This window comes from Delphinapterus leucas, chromosome 3, assembly GCF_059928025.1.
Source record: "Delphinapterus leucas isolate spDelLeu-1000000601 "Yukka" chromosome 3, BTC_Dleu_Yukka2, whole genome shotgun sequence".
NCBI classification, from domain to species: domain Eukaryota; kingdom Metazoa; phylum Chordata; class Mammalia; order Artiodactyla; family Monodontidae; genus Delphinapterus; species Delphinapterus leucas.
Window position 1 is genome coordinate 53,665,631 of NC_143131.1, and position 16,558 is coordinate 53,682,188.

Sequence of the window (16,558 nt, forward strand, 5' to 3'; positions counted from 1 at the left end):
AAAAACTGCCTTTCTCTAGCCTCCTCAGTATCAAATCTTCAGACTCTTAACATGGATCTGATTTCAATGACATTTTTAGGAGGGCTGGCAGTTTTGGCAGTAGTTGAGGGTCAAGATATATAGCATGTTTTATAGATTAAATCTGTATTTTTAATTGCACTAGGTAATGAGTGAGCAGCCTAGTGTAAACAAAGAAATATTGAAATAGTATTTCACCTGATCGCTATCCTTTAGTAATTTCTCCATTTGACGTTCTCAGTGGTGCACAAATAGAAGATTTATGATAAAAGTTGAATGGATTTCTGCCTAAAAATTTATTTTATTTCACAGGAATATATTTTTGGGAGAGACCTTTTCCAGTTATATCAGCGTTCATAATGATAGCAATCAAGTTGTAAAAGATATATTGGTTAAAGTAAGTGGCATTCTTATTTGGGAGAATTTTTTTTAACTTTTTAATTTCTCTTCTTATGTTTTGAAACTTCATTAAAATGCCTGCTTGATACTGGACTTTTTACTTGTCATTAATAACAAGTATTAATTGAACACCTGAGTTCTAAGATATGCTGTGCACAGAATCATTTTTCCTTATCCTCAAAATTTGTGATAGCTTGGATGAGAAAATGTACCAAAGGTAAATAACACTTTAAATTTTTGTTAATTTGTGATTAACATAATAAAATTTGAAAGAGGAGGAAAGATCACTGGGGATTGCATCATTCAGGAAGGCTTATTGAAGGAGAGGGAGCACAAGAGGATCTCGAAAGAATGGCAGGATTTAGGAGAAAAGACAAAGAGGGACATGGTAATCGGAAGCAGAGACATAGGAATACGTAATGTGTTCTTGTAGCAGTGAACAGAATTCACTTAGTAAGAGTAGGTAAGGTTGTAGAGATGTGTAGTAGCCATACAGTGGAGCATTTTAAAAGCAAGACTAAGGCTAAGGTTATTTTAAGACAGTATGCAGTCAGTGGAGACTTTTGAGCAGAGGTATTCAGGCTATGTTGGAAGACTGTCATGAAAGCATTGTATGGGATGGTTTGTAGGAAATAGGCCAATTAGAATATTCTTGCAGTTTTGAGAAATCAAGAGAGAGAATATGCTAGCTCAGTTAAACAACTGGAAATTTATTCCCGAAAAGAAAGGGCATAAAAAAAGGAAAAATTCATCGTATGTTGTTGAGAAGTGGTCAAAGCTGTCTTCCAGTTGTGAGTTTAGGTCACTACAGCATCACCTATGGAAGGGAAAGGGAAGCCCAGTTAGAATGAGATTGAAAAATGATCAGCAAGTACGAGAACTGAAAAGGATCTCAGAGAGAAAATATTCCAAGTTCCGTATATGACCCAACTTCCAGAAACTGGATGCAAATTTTTGCATACATGTACATATGTTTGTCACTCTATGGTTAGGGTTTCTGCCTTTCATTAGATCAGGAGTCGGCAAACTATAGCGTGCAGGCCAGATTTGATCCATTGCCTGTTTTTGCAAGACAGTATGAAGCTATGCTAAGAATGAGCTAAGAAAGGTTTTACATTTTTAAATGATTAAAAAGAAACAAAAGCTTATTTTGTGATGTGAAAATTATATAAAATTCAAATTTCAGTCCGTAAGTAAAATTTTATTGACACATAGCCACACTCATCCGTTTATGTATTATCTGTGGCAGATTTCAAGCTACAACATCAGAATTGTGTAGTTGCAACAAACTGTATGACCTGCAAAGTCTAAAATATTTGCTATCTGACCTTTTAAGGAAAACGTCTGCTGACCTCTGTATTTGATTATGAAAAGGACTGACTTTCAGAACTTCGAGAATGTATACTTTTTTCCTGTCATACAGTTCGCATTCAGTAAATGTTGAATTTATTTTTGTAAGATGAATAAATCAGCAAATGTGTGTAATTTAAGTCAATGTTAAAAAGAACAAATATTACCATAGTGTATTTCTTATAAAATATGTGATTATATTTCTGTGGGCTCTGCTCAGTTTTAATTTCTATAAAGGCAGTGGTGTTTGGCATAATAACAGAGATAGCTAATGTTTATTGAGCAGTACAGTGCCCACCAAGAGTCTTCTTACTCTTAACTAAGAACTAGCATTTTGTTTATCATTTTACAAACTCCAGTTACATACAAATTGGCTCTTCTTTGCCTGCTTTTCTTCAGTTTTCCTTAGTAAATTTTCATTCAAATCTATATTTCCTTGGGTGCTTTATAATTATCTCCAAATGTTTTTTTGAGGGTATTTAATTCACTTTGAATATTGTGTTGCAATTTTCTTCTGTTTCACTGTTGGTTTTGGTGGCAGTTTGGATCAGTGAATTGTTTAAATTATCATTGTGTGGTCTTTTTTAATAGTATTTTTGTATGGATTAAGACTCTTGCTAGCTTTGCATTCTGTGAAATGCAGTTTGGGGTGCTTTGATATTCTTAGTTCAAGAATACTCTCTTAGAGCCTTGCAAGCAAAGTGTCGTTTCTTTATCGGGTGGCTTTTGGGAGGGTGGTGGAAGAATAAAGGGTTGAGTGTTCCTCAGTTTTTCTCTTTCTTTTAAGTGACAGCATCCTCAATTTTCTCCTCCTGCTTCATTTTCTCTTCACTGACAGTGTCCAAAAGGTTCTTCTCCTTTTTAACTCTCTTCTTCCCCTGAATTGTTATCTTGCCAGAACTGCCTCTTCACCATTAAACATACTGTTATATCTCCTGTAGGCTGTGCTCTCATCTTCCAGTAATGCACTTTCTCAGTATTTTGACACTTAGGATAGACTTTGTCTTTCTGGCAGTACTTTTCATCATTCTTAGGCCTGTCTCTACCTTCCTTTTCTCTCTTAAGCTCAATTTTTCATGAACTTCTCTTGTTCTTTGCAAAGGCTTATGACGAGAGCATGAGAAATAGCTTGCAGAAATTTGTAGTTTAGACATTTGCTGCTCTCTAGCTATACTAACACTGAGTTTATATAGTTTTTAAATTTTATTTATTTATTTGAGGATGACTCAGGAGATTCAGTTACTCTACTGCCATTACTTCAGCTACTCAGAATTCTGCTCTCAAAAGTTTAATTTTTTATAGCTCTTGGAATTTTGGAATGTGGAAAAGAGATTATGAATCTGTACTCTTTTAATTCCTTTACTGACATCTTAGTGTTGTTTTTGAGAATAAAAATGCTATATAATCTGTCATGTCTAACTGGAAACCACTAGGGGGTTTTTTGTTTGTTTTTTAATTGAAAAATAATTTTCAGCAGTAAGTCTGAAAACCTTAGCATGCTACCAAAAAATGAAGTGTTCTATAAACAAAAAACAGCGTAGTGTACTATAAATAAAAAAATAGTAGGGACTTCCCTGGTGGTGCAGTGGTTGGGAGTCCACCTGCCAATTCAGGGGACACACGTTCGAGCTCTGGTCCGGGAAGATCCCACATGCTGGGGAGCAACCAAGTCCACGAGCCACAACTACTGAGCCCACATGCCACAACTACTGAAGCCCACGCGCCTAGATCCCGTGCTCCGCAACAAGAGAAGCCACTGCAATGAGTAGCCCGCGCACCACAACGAAGAGTAGCCCCCGCTTGCCGCAACTAGAGAAAGCCCACGCACAACAAAGACCCAACACAGCCAAAAATAAATAAGTAAATAAATTTATTTTTAAAAAAATAACTTTAGGGCTTCCCTGGTGGCACAGTGGTTGAGAGTCCACCTGCCGATGCAGGGGACACGGGTTCGTGCCCCGGTCCGGGAAGATCCCACTTGCCACGGAGCGGCTAGGCCCGTGAGCCATGGCCGCTGAGCCTGCGCGTCCAGAGCCTGTGCTCCGCAACGGGAGAGGCCACAACAGTGAGAGGCCCGCGTACCGCAAAAAAAATAAATAAATAACTTTAATGATCTGTACCATTGGTGGTTTATTTTTATTTTATTTATTTATTTTTGGCTGCATCAGGTCTTAGTTGCAGCTTGCAGCCTTCTCTCTAGTTACGTTGCATGGGCTCCAGAGTGCACAGGCTCTGTAGTTGTGGCACGCAGGCTCAGTAACCCCACAGCATGTGGGATCTTAGTTCCCCGACCAGGGATCAAACTGGCATCCCCTGCACTACAAGATGGATTCTTAACCATGATACCACCAGGGAAGTCCCTGTACTATTGGTTCTTAAACTTTAGAAGGTATTAAAATCATCTGGAGGACTTTTTAAAACACTGATTGCTGAGCCTCACCTCCAGTGTTTCTGATTTAATCAATCTGAAATGGTGCCCAAGAATTTACCTTTTTTTTTGGCCACACCACGGGGCTTGTGGGAGCTTAGTTCCCCAACCAGGAATCAAACCCAGGCCCCTGACAGTGGAAGCGCAAAGTCCTAACCACTGGACCACCAGGGAATTCCCAGAATTTACATTTCTAACATGTTCTCAGGTGATGCTGATTCTGTTAGTCTGGGAACCATACTTTGAGAACCAATGGTGAGTAATAGGCATTTGCTCATTCATTCAACAAGTATATATTCCAGGCACAATTCTAGATACTGGGGTTATAGCAGGAAACAAAAGAGACAAGGCCTCTGTTCGCTTGAAGTTTGGTCTAGATGTTTTTAAATGCTTTTTTCTTATTTTTTTAACATGAATTCCTTAATTATATCGAACTCTTTCTTGATCTTGAGCTTTTACACTTAAGGTGTTTTGCTTTTTTTAACTTACTTGAAATGATTCTCCATTTCCCCTTTCCTCTCTCCCTTTTTAAATCCTGCTCATCCAAAAACCAATTTGCAGCATGAAGCCGACCCTGTAATTTAAATTGTATTCCCCTACCTCAAGCCAGCCCTCCATTCCTCCTTTACTCTATATTATTTTCCCCAAACATTTAAATTCCCTAGGGGCAGGGATTTTGGTCTATTGTTCACTGGTGAATCTCCAGCTCCTGGGAAAGCCCTCATAGGTAATTAGGAAATAAATGTTAAGTGCAGCAGTGTTTATAAGATGAAAAAGGAGAAAAGTAAAAGTGTTTAGCCATATATAATACATGCTGTAGTTATGATTAATGTTTAGAAAATGATACATAGGAAAACACATTGGACAGAAAGCCCATGGATTTGACTGTTTCTTTTCCCCCTCTTCTCTAATTTCTAAAATGTTTGTTAAAGAATTTTGAATTTCAGCTTCATTACTTATTAGTTGTATAACCTAAGGGGAGTTGTTCCTTCTATGTGCCTTGGTTTGTCTGTAAATTAGGGATAGTATAATGACCTACTTCAGGGTTGTGGGCATTAAATGAGTAATGTGCTTAGAACAGGGCCTTGCACATAGTAGGTGCCCAATAAATGTGAGCTACTACTGTTTAATAACTGAATGTAATAAAAAAGACAGCACTAATAAATATTCCACTTGGAAGTGCTGCATTCAGAATGTTAGGTTAGAATTAACTGCAGAAAACCTGTTAACTGATTTAAAAAAAAAACAAAAAGCTTTTAAAAAATCTGCACTCTTATGGACAAAACCTCCCCTAATCCCCATGACTTAATGTGATCTTTGCTTTCTCTGAATTTGTCTTGACATTTGCCTTGAAGTTTTATCATAACTTCAGTATGCAACAAACATTTATTAATTGCCTACTGTGTGCCAGGCATCATGTTATAGTGGTGAACAAGAGAAGGCAAGAGGTTCCTGCCTCAACAGACATTACATCTTTGGTAGGGGAGACAGAAGGAAACAGGTAAACAAAATCATAAATAAGGTAATTATAGATCATAATAAATGTTACAAAGAAAGTTAAAATTGAATGTGATAGAAAGTAGCTGAGCTTAAAGGAGGATGCCATTTAAGAGAATTAGAGAAAATGATCAATGTTCAAAAGGAATAAGGGAGGGAATATGATAGAAAGTAACTTGGTAGGGGCAAGAGAGAAAATGGTCCTTTCTTAGTTGATGACTTTAATGCTGATCTCTAGTTCTACAAATCAGCTGGTCTCTGACATCTAATACTGTTTTGAATGATTATTTACCTGTTACCTTTTAGTGTTATATACTAACACATGTGTACACATCTATATATGTTTCTGTAATATCCATCTGTATATGTATAAATTTCAAAACCGTATGTTCATACTGATGCCCCAAATTCCAGTCCAGCACCAAAGGTTTCATTGCAGGCTTCTCTCTTTCCTTATCTGTACCTTTTTTTCTCCAAAAGTAAGAAACTTGTCTCTTGTTATCCATAATATATATATTTTTTGTTTTGTCCTAGTATACCTGTAGAAGTTTCAGAACCGCTAATCCATACCCCTGCAAAACAGCAAATGGGCTAGCTAAAGTATTTGTGTGCCGCTCTTTTCATTTTTAGCTTTTGTTTGCCAAACTTTAGTTCCTTTTTTCTGTTGCCTCCTCCCAGTATGGTTGTGTTCATTTGTAATACAGTTAGGTTCATGTGGTACTGTTTGCATTACATTTTGGATTCCCCCTACTTTATAGCTGATTTTATCAGTATTTATTTTTAGGTGTGTGTGTGTGTGTGTGTGTGTGTGTGTGAACCATTACCCTGTTCCTAAGCATCAGAGCTATACAAAAAGATGTACACAGAGACGTGTTGCTCCCTCTTCATCCCTACTTTCTTGTTCTTGTTCCCCTATTCTTTCCACCCATACTTATCCACACCCTGTAGGTAACCAGTCTAATTTGGATTTTATTCTCTCTTTCAAGGCTGATCTTCAGACAAGTTCTCAGCGTTTAAATCTTTCAGCCTCCAATGCTGCAGTGGCTGAACTTAAACCCGATTGTTGTATAGATGATGTCATACACCATGAAGTAAAGGAGATTGGAACACACATGTAAGAATTAATTTTACTAGATCTCAGAGGCTTTTACTTATATATGCCTTTATTTGAAATTTTTGCTTTATTTCCACTTATTCCACTTGTTATTAAGCCTAAGAACCTACTTCAGAAGGAATTTTATGTACCATGTTTACATGCTTGCCAGAAACAAACTTTAAACAAAATGTTTATTTTTGAAAGGAAAAAATATCTTAATTTATCTTCACTTATCTCTAGTTTCATTTTTGCATCTACAATCTTATTTAAAAATAAAAATCCATGCAAACCTTTAAAACTCAGGTAGCACTCTAAAAGTACATTTATTCTTTTGAAATGCTAACTGATGTTAATAACATTTATTTTTAAATTCACAATTTTTCAGTTCTGTATTTAACTGTATAAATATACTCTACCCTGAGAGTTCAAAAATAGAGAACCAAAGTAGAGGTATGAGGGAAAAAAATCTCAAATTCTGTATTCCTGGCCTGTGTATTTGAATGTGAATGCTGTATTTTTCGTCGTCTGAGAGGCAAATATGAAAATTTCAGCCATCTAAAGTAATTTTAGACTTCTCTATCTGCCTTACCACCCCCATATCCAGTTGATTCACAAAGTCCTGTTAGTTCTTGTTAACTATCTCTCAGTAGCCTCTCTTCATCTCCACTTAACGTCACCATTTTTGCTTCTCTTCTTTGTCTTAAAGAAATATGTAATATTATCTATTATTTAATTCATTTTGGTGACAAGCTCTGTTGTAGGCACTTTTTAATATATATTCTGTGGTTGGTATGAGCTTTGAGTCAGATTTTCTGGAGTTCAAATTTTACCTTGATTATTTATTTAATTATGTGATCTTGGATAAGTCACTTAACACTTCAGTGATCTCCTACTACCCTTAGGAAATTCTAACTGTATAGGTTTTGCAGAGCTCTCCACAACTAATCCTTACCAACTACGTACTCTAGTTCTCACCTTTCATCATGCTTCCCTCCCTCCCTCTCTACTCTGCAGTTCTTTTACCTCTGAACTGCTCTGTGACTTGAAATGTATCCTTCCCTTACAAAGGAATGCCTGTGTCATTTTGTTTAGTTTTCTTCCACTTTGTCATATCTCAGATTCATCATGACTTTCTCAAAGAGACTTTTTGACCTCCTAGACTAGATAAAATCCCCCTTCTTGTCTATTTTATAGCATCCACAACTTGTCATTTTTTTCTATGTCTTTTATGCTTGACATTACTTACTGAGTGCCTGCCGTTCCCATTAAAGTATGAGTTCCAAAAAGTCACCTGCATCCCTGGGATTTAGCGAGAACAATGGTCAATATTTGTTGAAATTGTTTTTATTGAAATGATATTAAATGTGTAAAATCCCCATTTTACAGAAAATGAGACTCTTAGAGAATTTAATAGCTAGCACATAATGGCATTGAACTCAAAACTAAATCTAACTTCATAACCTGTACCTTGCTACACTGCTTCCAATTGTGAGCACTTGGAGAGCAGGTATTGAGTTTTGATGAACTCTAAATACCTAGCACCTAGTTTACTACTAGGTACAAGTATAAAGTAGAAATTAAATTACCTGTAATGTCACCACCTAGTATAGCTACTATTATAATATTGGTATATTTCAGTCCTTTATGTGCATATATATATAAAACAGATGTGTATAAGTAACTTAAATAATATTTTATAGAATTTTGATCATATTATGCATGGTTTTATCTTTGTTAATACACCAGGAACCCAGTTTAGTCAGTATTCTTTGAAAACATTCTTTTTTTTTTTTTTAATTTGTGGTACACGGGCCTCTCACTGTTGTGTCCTCTCCCGTTGCGGAGCAACAGGCTCCGGACGTGCAGGCTCAGCGACCATGGCTCGCGGGCCCAGCCGCTCCACGGCACGTGGGATCCTCCCGGACCGGGGCACGAACCCGCGTCCCCTGCATCAGCAGGTGGGCTCTCAACCACTGCGCCACCAGGGAAGACCCTGAAGGATTCTTTTCTAAATTTCTCATAACCACCAACAGTATAAAGAGAGTCAGTTTCTCTAAACTCTCACCAACCCTGATATTTCTTGGAAAGAATTTTTGCCAAATCCTAAGATAAGGAAAAATCTTATTTCATTATTTTAATTTGTTTCTTTGACTACTTGTGAGGCTGAAAATTTCCACATTTTTGTTAGTCGATTATGGTACTACAATTTATGTGTATATCCTTTCCTTCTATTTTGAATGAGATATTGTTTGGCTTATAAAAATTTCTCTTCATATTGTTAGAAGCATTTTTTCCCAGTTTGTTGTCCTTCTTAAAATTTTGTTTTAGTGTTTTTGATTTATCCAATTTCTAAATTTGTGGAAGTCTTTTCCTTTCCATTGCATTTATATTAAAAAGTCTTTCTTCATCCTGGAATTTTTTAAAAATTTGTATTTTCTTCTAGTTTATATGAACTTAACTTTTTACATTCAACTATTTAGTTATCCTGTGATTTATTTTGGCTTATGCTTTACTTTCTGAAGAAAAAAGTTTCTGACTTCCTGCTTTAAAAGTGGTATATCTTATTTTACTAATCAGCTTTCTTGTTCATGGAATTATATCCATATCTACTGGAACTCTTTTCTTCCTGCTCTAGGCTCATTTGGCTGCACTTTCGTGTCATAGTATAAATATTTTCCAAATTTGTTGGTAGAATTGAAGGTTAGTAGATTAACTATTAAAAAACAAAATTTATAGTGATTCAAAATCATTAAAACATCTTTCTGTTTCAGCTTGGTGTGTGCAGTGAGTTATACAACTCAGGGTGGAGAAAAAATGTATTTTAGAAAATTCTTCAAATTTCAGGTATTGAATATGACAGTGGTAAATAGTGTTTAGATGCCCTTTTTTCCCCTAGGAGATTACTACTATTTATCTGCAGTAAAAACAAACTCCAAATAAAGCAAATAGCTTAATATTTTTTGATTTGTCTTATTACTAGCAATCTAAAGTTGGACTAAAGTAAGTTAAATAAAAGCAGAGATATTATCATTGTGGTTACTAGCAATCTAAAGTTGGACTAAAGTAAGTTAAATAAAAGAGAAATTATCATTGGAAATGTAATGTTTTATCCAGAAAACAATTTGTTGTGTTTTCATGCCTTGACAAAACACAAAAGAATCTAGAAGATGGCTAAAATAAGTGTAAAGTCTAGACAAAATAAGTGTAAATAATATCAGATTTCTAAGGAAATATTTAAATGAGAGATTATTGCCTTGGGCTAAGTGGACCAAGCTTCCTTCAGAGACTTCATGAGTCACTGAAATTGTAGTTAGAATTTTTTATTTATACACAATTTTCGAAGTCCATAATCAAAAATAGTTAAAAACCACTGTTTTAACCCATGTATGTGTGTGGATAGGGAAATGAGATGACCATATACAGTTATGTAGATCTAGATATGATACTATATATATTTTTCATTCCTCTGTTTGTAAGTGGAAGAAAAAGTACCAGCAATAGGAAGAAAAATTTTGCTTTATTCTATTGCTTTTGTTATCACTCATCTGTTTAAGATTTTGCATGTCTTTTAAAAGAAAATAAAAGGTTTGATTGCTTATTTTGATAAACATGCTTTGTGAAATATATATAGAGAAATACACAAAAATATATGTGTTCAGTTTAACAAACTATTATGAAGTACAGATCCATATAACTCATGTAACTATTACCCGGTCAAGAAATTACGGTGGCTTTTTTAAAAATGCATTTGGGATTGTTTTTGTTTTTACAAGAGTACTGCATACCCATTAGAAAAGTCTATTACAATTAAAATTGGAAAATGCCTTTGACAAATTTAAGCTCTATGGTTTAAAACAGATAAACAAAATAAATGGTCAAATGATAATAATCTCCTTTGATTGATATGCTTTATTCAACTAGGTTCTCAAACCATTGGATGTGAAAACCAAATTTTACAATGCAGAGGTAAGTGTTGAGCACTTAATGGGATTTCAGGTTCAACATTAAATCTTATTTGACTAAAATTCTCATGTATTACATTTCTTTTCATATCAGAGTAAATTGCTGATATGACTGTGAATTACTTGTGAAAAATGAGCATAAAGTTCAATTGAAAGTGAATAATTTCACTGCAGATCTCTTTTAGTCTGCTGTTTTCAACTGACATGAAATCAATATGCCTTGATTTTTATTCTCGTTAATTTTGTGAGGCTTTCACCCTCTTTCATTAAATGATTGCCCTGTGCTTCCATTTAATAGTTGTTGTTACCATCTAAAAACATTAGCAATCTGTTAAATATTTTATAAATGTGGTTGTGATATTACAAAAATTGAAGTGGTAGATCCAACCTGCAAAGAAGATTTAATATTCACCTAGAAAAATATTAAGTAGAGCTCAGTACCTTAAATTCTTTGTCCTGGGAAGTCAGTGTGCCAGCCAGAGTTAGGTTGCTAAGTTTAGTGAATGGTTTGAAATGCTCCTTGGGAGAAACAAATTTGGCAAAAATATAGAAAGAAGTAACTTTTAGAATAGAAGATTATCTTCTTTCCTAACAAAAGAGATAAAATAGAATTTTCCATAAGGAAAAGGTTTTATGGCTTGGATTTCTTTTACAGTTCTATTTTATCCTGGTATCTAGAGGTCCAGAAAAAGCAGATTTCCTAATGGGCCTTTTACTCCCCCAAAGTCATGTGTTTCATATCACAGTGATAAACTGAAAGATATTCAAATGCAGTATTTTGAAATGAAAATTTTGTCTATTACTCCAAAACCAGGTGATCAGAAATTTGTAGTCACATGTCAAATTTGATATATATTTTTACCATCAGCATCTGAATTTTTATTCACTATAAAGTTTGTACTACAGCTGGGCATACTAAGACATCTAAGATAAGGAACCTAACCTTAAAGTAAAAACCTATTAGGAGAAACGAAAAAAGTGTATAAAATAACAAAAGTAACTAGTATAGTATATAGTCAGACTAAAGAGCATGACGCAAAAAGATGTGCTACAGGAACTCAGGGGATGAGATTTTGGAGTAGTCTAAAGAAGCTTCATGGAAAAGGAAGAGAACTGCATCAGTGCCTAGAAGGAATAGGTGTTAGAAACGTCTAAGTGTCAGAGCAGTGAAGGCATTCCAAGCCGAGTTGGAAATACAAGTGGAACGTACAGTATGTAGTGAAGAGTATACGTATTTGATGCGAGGATACAGTCTTATCAAGGAGATAACTAGATGTTTAAAGGCACATATAGGAAGGCACATATTAAACTATTTCAGGTTTTCTTTGTTGAAATATGGTGGTACATTAAGATACTTGTCAAGTAGTTTTATCACACCAATATTCAGAGTGAGTTGCAAATTGTTTTTTAAATTGCTAGTTATTCCATAAATAACATAAAAGTAATATACTCCCCAAAAAGAAAGGAAAAAACCCACAAGTCCACCACACTAAAAAGTAATTGGTTCTTCATTAACCCATATTCTCTTTCAGTCTTTACTCATTTATATATAATATTCTGTTTTTATAATCATAGTAACAATTTTGTTTGCTTTTTCAGTTAACATTAAGTATAGACATAATTTTTAGTCTAAACTTAGCCAACAAACTTCAGCTAAAAAATTTTAGTAAAATTCTGAACTTTTGAAAATAGACATTTTTTTAAAAATGAGGAGTGAACAAATAGCATTTAGGATCTCTCTAAGATATTTGGTATTACCTATTAGGCAAACAAATACTGTTCTGCCTGTAACATGAAGCAGATTCTATGGACTCCATCTAGGAAATTCAGGTAAATTGTAGGAGTTAGTTAACCACACTGATTATCAGTAGTTTATTTTTATTACACTATGCCATAGTCCTTACACGACAACTGTTATTAGCCCCACATTTGTCTCAAACATGTTTTTATGCTGCTTCTAAAATTTCTGTGTGAATCACCTAAAGGAAAACAAGTTTTGTGAGAAACTTTGTTGTAGTCTTCTAATATAAAAAAGCCTTGTAAAAAAAAAGAAATTGGTGACATTAGAAGCTAGGTGTCAAACCTTTGGTCACAGCTCCATGCCAGGTACTGAAGAGAAATAAATATAAACAACATCTTCCCAGTCCTCACGGTACTTAGATCTAGTGAAGGAGACTGACATGACATAAATACAGTGTAAGCATCCCCGCCCACCCCGATCATAAGTGTACTTATTCTCTGGGAACATAGGTGAAAAAGATTTCCAGCTATGTGTTTGATGAAAGAGCTGACATTTGAGATGGCCCTTGGTAAATAAGTAGCTTTAGCAATATATATGTGAAAAAAAGACAAACTGTGAAATCTGTTAACTCTCAGTTGTCTGAAGTGGTCTAGCCCAGCATTCCCTGAAGTGTGATCAGTGGAACTGTAATCACCCAAGATCCTCCTTGAAAAAATGATTCCATTATTAGATAAATTTAAGAGAAGCTATACGGTGTATATCTATTCTGAATGTGGCAGATAGTATATACCCAACCTAAGTAATCTATGAAGAAGTTACAAAGTGAGTAAAGAATTTATAGAACTAGAAACGCATGGAATATACCTCTCTCCCCCAAGATATGCCCTTGAATATTTGCTCCTGTTTAAGTATTCACCTATAGTGTTCTTCTCTATTCATTTAACCTTAGCAGTTTCACCTTTTTAGAAGAATGATTTGTCATATTTCTTTGTATTACTTTCTGTTTACTTCCTTGTTTTACTAATGCTGTCTTGTTTAGTAAATTAAAAAAAATGCAGAAATGCATTTTATTTTAAAGTTAGTTATTCTTTTTCTTTAACATTTAATCTGATTTTTCTAATTTTTCTTTTTTATTTTTCCATTAGAGTGACCTCAGTTCTGTGGTAATTTGATTTTTTATTATAAATTTATATGCTTTTCTTACTTACCACTTTTTGACTCTGCCTAATTAATCTCTCTTTATAAAACATAGTGGAAAAACAAAGTTAGTTGTGAATATACTTACGTGACTTCAAAAATATGTATATAATTTGTACTTTTTATATTGATCATCTTATTCTATGGGAAAAAATACATCAAAGATTAAATTGGCATATTGAAACAATTATATTCTTATTTTTAGTGTGTTTCCTGTAGCTGTTTTTAAAAAGAGGCATGTTAACCTTGTTTAAAATAGCCTCAGGATTTTCAACCTCTTAATATAAAATATCCTACTATACTTCAATTCTTTGAGTAAACTGTGTAGTTGAAATTCATCTTCAAGTGAGCAGTGGTTTTAGTTTTAAGTCTGGGTCAGGTAAAGGTGGCCCTTTGACAACAGTAAACAGAAGAAAATTAAATTTTCCCACGTTGACTAAAATCATATTTTCAAATTTCTATTTAATATAAGCAGCATTTGCTTATAACACAATATATACATGATAAAAACATCAACTGCCTTAGCACTGAATTCTTATCTTAATTTTTTAAATGTCAAGTTATTTCATGCTAACTGTTCAAACTAGCTTAATTTTCCATTATGCAGCTTGTTTTTCTTTCATTTTATCTAAGCTCTTCTAAACTTATGCAGAAATTGCATTTTTAAATTTGAAATGTGGGTCTATGGTTATTTTTTTTAAAGCAATGGATCGATGGGATATTTTTTTTTGAGAAAAAGTAACAGAATAATGCCTTTGAATGTGTACTTCTTTTAAACTGATAAATCATATTTCTATTTTCATTAGAGCACATGTGCCAAGGACTAAAGAATCTGTTTTGTTTTAGATAATAATACATTAAATTATAACTTCATCATTATATTTTTGCAAATGATTTCTACTTTCCTGGATTTATTGTTAAAAAAGCTCATAAGTGCCAAAAATTTTTGGTCATAGTTTATTTTATTTCTGTATATATATTACTATGAAACTTCTGAATAAAATAATTCTAGAATATCCTTAGTATACCATTTTATGTATAGGTTTTTATCAAAAATGAGCCAAGTTTTCTGTTATCCGCCAATATATACCCCCCAAAATAACCAAATAGCATAAAAAGAAGAATGTTTAACATAAATAATTAGGGAATTTAAAATATTATGTAAAAGTACATATGTAAGTTACCCATTGACTGAAATACTGCTGTATAGCCCCAGTTTTCACTAAGACCACAAAATACCTTTTGTTTGATTTAAAAACTTAAAGATTTCAAATATAATTCACATATATTTTTGCTCTAAATATACATTTTCAATGAACCAAGAAATCACTAGTGACTACTTTAAAAAAAGCTTTAATTAAAAAGTTAAATTCTTATAAGATTATAAAATAGATTATTTGCTATACTATCTAAATTGAAGTAACATGAAAATTGAAATTAATAAATTATGCTGGAATATTATAACAAAGACCTAATTATCTTAACACATCTCTGAAATGATAGGTGCACAGGTAAATTCATTATACTAAATTGCATTTTCACATTTTAATGACTTACCAGAAAATTTAAAATATATGTAAATGAAATTCCAGTTAAGCGTTTTTGGATATCAATACAAAAAATATTATAGTTATCCCCCATCCATTGTTTGACAACTTACCAGTTGACTAACACTTGACTTTGCCCCTGTGAATTATGTTAGGAGGACAATTTCTTTTCTTGCATTAATTATGATAACTTTGATTTGCAGGCATGAACTAATCACATTTGTGGTTAATGTTTTTTCTTCATATAAATCAGATATTGTTGTGGTGGTAAAGTACTTTAAACACCAGCATACTTTGGTGGATTTTTCTTTCATATTTTCAGACTGATGAAGTATTTCTTGAAGCCCAGATTCAGAATATTACAACCTCACCCATGTTTATGGAGAAAGTTTCACTGGAGCCATCTATAATGTACAATGTAGCAGAATTAAATTCAGTCAACCAAGCTGGAGAATGGTAAATATGGATTATGAAGTGTTTGCTTTTATTTTGAAAGATGAACTTTTCTAACACTGTTACTCTTGGGTGGTTTAAAGTTTTTTTTAAGGGATAGACATTATTTTATTAGAGAAGTTTTAAATTCACAGAAAAATTGACCAGAAAGCACAGCATTCCCACATGCCCTCCTCCCCACTTACAGGATCCCCTGTTATTTACATCTTGTTTAATGTGGCACTTTTTTTTTTTTTTTTCCTTTTTTTGCGGTACGCGGGCCTCTCACTGTTGTGGCCTCTCCCGTTGCGGAGCACAGGCTCCGGATGCGCAGGCTCAGCAGCCATGGCTCACGGGCCCAGATGCTCCGCGGCATGTGGGATCTTCCCGGACCGGGGCACGAACCCGCGTCCCCTGCATCGGCAGGTGGACTCTCAACCACTGCTCAACCAGGGAAGCCCCCCAGTGTGCCACATTTTTTACAGTCGGTGAACTAATACTGATACTTATTATTAACTGAAGTCCATGGTTTACATTAGGGTTCACTTTTTGTGTTGTGCATTCTGTGGGTTTTGACAAATGTGGTGACATATAGCCATCCTGACTGTAGGATATAAAAGTTTCACTGCCCTAAAAATCTGTGGTCCACCTGTTCAGCCCTCCCTTCACATGAAAATAAGATCCTAGCCATTTGTACTTGAAGCATTTATTCTTTTAAATTTTTATAACAATTCAGTGAGATAAATATGGAACATTTCATCCTTATCCTGCAAATGATAAAACTGAGGCATTGTAAGAAATGATGGAGAAGTTAGAAGGGGTAAGAGTAAGCAGTGAGTTTTAAGGAGTATTCTCTTAAAATCAAAAGGAGTGAGGATAGGAATAGATGAT

General features: G+C 34.3%; 1 protein-coding gene across 8 annotated transcripts in view; it reads left to right on the plus strand.

Moving 5' to 3' along the window:
- Nucleotides 1–16,558, plus strand: part of TRAPPC13 (trafficking protein particle complex subunit 13) — a 70,987-nt gene that overhangs the window by 12,603 nt on the left and 41,826 nt on the right. For 6 of the 8 annotated variants that reach the window (XR_016392654.1, XM_022596479.3, XM_089908914.1 and 3 more), the window contains exons 4-9: nucleotides 331–415; nucleotides 6,679–6,806; nucleotides 9,560–9,632; nucleotides 10,710–10,754; nucleotides 13,637–13,654; nucleotides 15,558–15,691. Coding sequence is in view for 7 of the 8 variants with exons in the window: in XM_022596479.3 (XP_022452187.1) it covers nucleotides 331–415; nucleotides 6,679–6,806; nucleotides 9,560–9,632; nucleotides 10,710–10,754; nucleotides 13,637–13,654; nucleotides 15,558–15,691 (483 nt within the window). In the remaining variant the exon portion in view is untranslated. The remainder of the gene's footprint in view (nucleotides 1–330; nucleotides 416–6,678; nucleotides 6,807–9,559; nucleotides 9,633–10,709; nucleotides 10,755–13,636; nucleotides 13,655–15,557; nucleotides 15,692–16,558) is intronic. The other 2 variants (XM_022596483.3, XM_022596492.3) reach the window with 1 other exon arrangement.